Below are 4699 nucleotides of genomic sequence, written 5' to 3'. Positions count from 1 at the left end.
TATAACATCTGTCATACTTTTCATTATCATATTTATAAGAATTCAATACTTATCTTTAACTTTTCGATATAAAAAGAGGGGCAGTGTTCACTGATTATAGTTATGGCCTTTGCTTTAGTCAGGGAATCCAAATTTTCATGGTCATTAAAATAAAATTCAGAGGTGCTTTGTGTTACATCAATAGAGATATAGCTAAGGTCGGTATTTTCGAACAGCTGTAGAGGTGGATAAACTTAGTGTGCGAAATTTCATGGCACCAACGATTACGCAGGAGCTTCCTGAGCTACTGAGCCAACAAGTGGGAGATATCAGCTACAGATTTTGTTTCAAACAAAAATAGCTACAATGAATACCAAAATTTGAGTGAAGTTTATAAGTATTCCCATGTTATAAAAGTGTAAACTCATTTCGCCGTATGGCTGAAAATGATGGCGCAAAACTAACGGCCATTTAAGGTATCTGAGCATTGTAGTTAATGAAAATCTACATTTGCTGATTTCAATATGCCAGTGTCAGGGTCGTCCACACCTATAAACTCTGTACAACATAAGGTTTAAACGCCGCAAGCTTTCCGAGCTCGTGTACAGCTTCTATGACATGCTCCAGCCTTGCAACGATCTCCATTATAAGGGACGCAAAGGCAGCCAATGGAAGTGCCTCGGCAAATTCTACACCATATCTGTCTTTCATAGAAAGTCGACCAGTGACTGCAGATAGAGCTCGTTTTCTTTCGTTGTATATGTACTGTCTTCTAGCCGGGGAATCCAGTTCTTCTGAGGACAGTTCAGAGTTCGATTGGTGTTCATATTGATCAGAAATGACGTTTTGCTTGACATCCTTGAATATCTGTATAGGTTGAGGATCCGGTTCTTGTTCGGTTTGAGTGGGATTCACATTGAGATTAGTGATTTTCGCAGTTGAAATACATGGATCCGTACAACACAACGGCTGGCTGATGTGGAACAGTTTGGACTGAAGACAGAATGCCGTATTCAGTTCTTGTACTGCATCGTGCAGGCTCTGCATTAGGATTTGTGAGGGAGGACATTGCTCCATGCATCTTATGCTCTCTGCTACCTGTCGCAGTACATGGGCTACCTGGAAGCCCACTTTGGTGAATGGTTTCTCGGTTGCCGCTATGGTAAAGTGCGGTGCCTGAAGCATAAAAGGGGATGGGATGTTAATTAAATCCTACACTCAACATGGATAATGTTGATTGGATAAACAATATTTGAGGCCTCACCTGAAACTCTGAGCGGAGACATCCATGGAGGCCAACAACAGAGTATGCCATGTGACGAAGTGTCCCTCCAACTTTAACATATTGTTTCCACGGATAACGGAATCTGAATTTACCATGTCTCGGCTCCCAGCTAGCAAAAGCTGCCTGAAAAATCAACAGATTAATATATCGACATTTTGGGTCAAAAATATTACCATTTCCTGTTAACAAATGACTAGAAATTCAACTTGTAGCTGCTAGCAACAGGTTCTGCTTATTGAAAGACCAAACAAAGTGAGATTATATATACCAGGGATTCTTCGCTGGTCTTGGAATCTAAGACGTCTCTGTATCCTTGGCGGATTTGTTCTTCTGCGATTTCTCCTGGCTCTAGGAAATCGGGGTCCTTCAAATAGTGGAGCACGCATCCTGTTTCCATGCATCATGTGATAGAATATTATATATACTGTTACTGGCTTGTGAATTAGGTAATGTCATCTGGCATTAATTTGATCCCGTAACTTTTCTACCTTCTATGGTCTTTGATAAGCCATCGATCTTTAGAATAATGGACTTGTGAAGATCCTCGCCTGCCCAGATTGGAAAAACTATTAAACTTATGACGAGGCAAATGGCGAATCCAATGGCTATCGTAGCAAGTCGCTGGTAAGCAACGCGAAAACCGTTGTCAAAGCGGAATCCTGAGAGCGCTATCATATTGAAGGTAAGGAGGAAAATCAGGACGCCATAATCGTACTTGCGCTTTATGTTTGGCAAAAAGCGAAGATAGGTTGCACCTGCGCCTGTACAAGGCGAAAAGAAAAGAATTGCAGTTAGATTATGAGATATCGGTTTCAACTCTCCTCTCGCCTTGTCGTATTCCTATCAGGCACAGTATGGACACTAATCCTATATAGGCAGAAGGTAGCAAACATTGAAAGATCCCCCAGAAAAATGGAGCGAAATGCTTCGAACAAGAAAATATACAAGAGATCTACAATGCACAGGATGCACCACATGGAGAAAATGATGCACGACAGAGGGAATGTGTGGTTAGCCAACTCGACATCTAATGACATTTGGTTGGAGGAATTTATATAAAGAAATAACAACTGACTTCTTTTTTCTAATTTTTCAGAAAAAATGCAAGTAGAGTGGGATATCTCAGGGATACCTCGGTATGCATGTGTTTATTGACAATTTTAAATCTATTAGTTGTGGTTGGATTCACCCATCCATATCTCATTTCGCAGTCATCATTCACATTTGTTTGCTTAACAGCGGGATTCACCATCATTGTACTATCCACATTATAATGGAGTCCTTAACCTATTTTGACTTTCTTCTATTTCACACAAAAAATTTCAACTTCTCTGTATGAAATTTTTATATTTTATGCAATTCTATGGCGTATTTTCATGGAAAGCTGGAAAGCAAGATCCAAGGAAAAAGTTATGTTAGTGGTATTAGAATAAGTAAGATCTGGTATTAGGATAGTTAAGATCAAAGAAAAAAAGGAAGGTTGCCGGTAACATGACAGCCTATAGCGATACTGTACTTGTTTTCTCAGGCTAGAGCCATTACAATCACTCAAATAATAACACCCCCCAAAACCCCATTTAACAGCCTATATCCATATCTGAAACACTTTCATTTATCTGTACGTGGAGTATGTATCATATATCAAGAATCAATGTCCAGAAATATTAAATATTTAACGTGAAGCACTAAAATACGGCATAATTAGAATGAACAGAAGGGTTGGAATGGTTCAGCCAAAAATTTGAACTTATTTTAATAAAATCTATTCCGGTCTTTCATCCATGATAGCTTCTTCGAAATATTGGCCTACCAAAAATAAAGCATGAAATGCAGATGATGATGCCCTCTCCTAGACCCTCGAACATATCTCCGATTAACCCTACCACTACACCAAAAGTGCCGGCTAGCAGTGTGCCGATTCCTCTATTCAAGCCCTTACTCAAAGTGGCACCTGCAATAAAATATTCCACACAAGATTCAAACAGACATGCAAAGGCTTTTCCTACAAGTTCAAATAGAACCATTTTTGGACATTTTCTTGTTACAATGACGCAATATTGGCCAAGAAGCCATATAGCCCCCTGTCAAAACATATATCGTGAAGGATAATGCAAATATTACATATTGAATGCACTATACTCCTAAAAACGAATGTAATAATCTACACAGATATTGAAATTAAGAAACAATCCAAATTACCTGCGGTAAATTCAAAAACCACCACAACTGTCATGATAGCCCAGATGGCATTATTACCAACGCCATGAAATAATTTATCCGTGAGATAGAACAGAGATACTACTGATAATGCAAGCCCTACTTTGATTGCATGCATAATTTTCCGCGGATCATCTTTGCCCAACTGCAAAATTTCCTTGGCGAATTTTCTTAAAATTAGCTTCAATGTCGGGATTTTGTTCAGTCTTCTAAAGACATTCGATTCTTCAGTAGATTCTGTTGCACAGTTCTCTGGTCTGTTCATTGCAATGTTGATGTTGTAGTCAGCCGACCTTTGATCTGCCATGGACAAACAGGAAGGACAAACTTTCAGATAACAGTACTTGGTATCCTAACCATGTATGTCTGTGTAGAGTGCCTCACAAAGGCTTGTAATAACAGGTCCCAGGCTTCCAGTCCGAAGCGTGTTGAATTTGTTCGAGTATTGCGCATGCCTTCTTATATGCAATTATTGAGGATTCCTCAGTTCACCGAGCATTAAATATATCATGTTTGGTTTAGTGGGAATCATGTGTTTGCATGAAATAAAATGTTAAAAACTGAAGTTACAAGTTATTGATAAAGAAGTGCGTGCCCCCAAATAAAGGGAAAGTAGGTCATCTAAAAATCGATGTATTGAACTGTCCAATAAAAAGGACTTTTGTAAAGATGGGCATACCCCAGATGTCTCCAGCTTTATCACCGATATTCTGATCAGATTCGAATAGTGATCCGTGTCAATTTTTTTGTGGCGATGACTGGAGGGGGTCGGCGGTAGGACTAGAAAATAGGAAAGCGACGCCCACTGTACATGTAGTTGGGTGCCTTAATGCACGAACATCGTTGAACGAACATATTAGTTGTGAATGCTTTACAGTCTTGCATTTTGAATATTCAAGCAACTCAAAGTACAACGCAAATTAGGCAATTATGTCGCCACAAGCGATTGCATTTTGAATATTCACGCAACTCAAAGTACAACGCAAATCAGGCAATTATGTCGCCACAAGCGATTTCCAAAAACGAGTTGTCCTTGGTGTGATTTTTTAGAAATTTTTCCGCTGTGTTTATGAAGTTTAATATCTTTATAATTTTACAGATATTTATTGAAATTACAAGTTTGATGGTAACTCCTGCACAATCAAAGTGCTTTAGGGGTTTTTGAGGGTGCTGAATCCATATATATAGTCAAAAAAACTAATTTAAATAACACAAATC

At 38.9% G+C, this 4699-nt stretch overlaps 1 protein-coding gene across 1 annotated transcript; it reads right to left on the bottom strand.

Moving 5' to 3' along the window:
- Nucleotides 1–220: 220 nt before the first annotated feature.
- LOC149237154 (aluminum-activated malate transporter 14-like) lies at nt 221–3788 on the bottom strand. The gene is made up of 6 exons (XM_089369173.1): nt 3464–3788; nt 3075–3266; nt 1753–2025; nt 1533–1651; nt 1244–1387; nt 221–1155 (listed from the first exon to the last, which is right to left on the bottom strand). Exons 1-6 carry the CDS (start codon nt 3786–3788, stop codon nt 529–531), a joined length of 1680 nt encoding a protein of 559 aa, XP_089225299.1. The 3' UTR covers nt 221–528.
- Nucleotides 3789–4699: the final 911 nt, after the last annotated feature.

This window comes from Pinus tabuliformis, chromosome 8, assembly GCF_031772625.1.
Source record: "Pinus tabuliformis cultivar Carrire ecotype Pingquan chromosome 8, CPIR1, whole genome shotgun sequence".
NCBI lineage: Eukaryota > Viridiplantae > Streptophyta > Pinopsida > Pinales > Pinaceae > Pinus > Pinus tabuliformis.
This window is presented reverse-complemented; position numbering and strand designations above follow the sequence as displayed.

What these genes read in the sequence shown, in the direction of transcription:
- LOC149237154 (XM_089369173.1), bottom strand. Translation starts at nt 3,788, where the DNA reads ATGGCAGATCAAAGGTCGGCTGACTACAACATCAACATTGCAATGAAC. An exon ending in GGTTTTTGAATTTACCGCAG is followed by an intron (nt 3,267 to 3,463) that starts GTAATTTGGATT and finishes TTGAACTTGTAG; the next exon opens with GAAAAGCCTTTGCATGTCTG. An exon ending in GTCTCCGCTCAGAGTTTCAG is followed by an intron (nt 1,156 to 1,243) that starts GTGAGGCCTCAA and finishes TTTATGCTTCAG; the next exon opens with GCACCGCACTTTACCATAGC.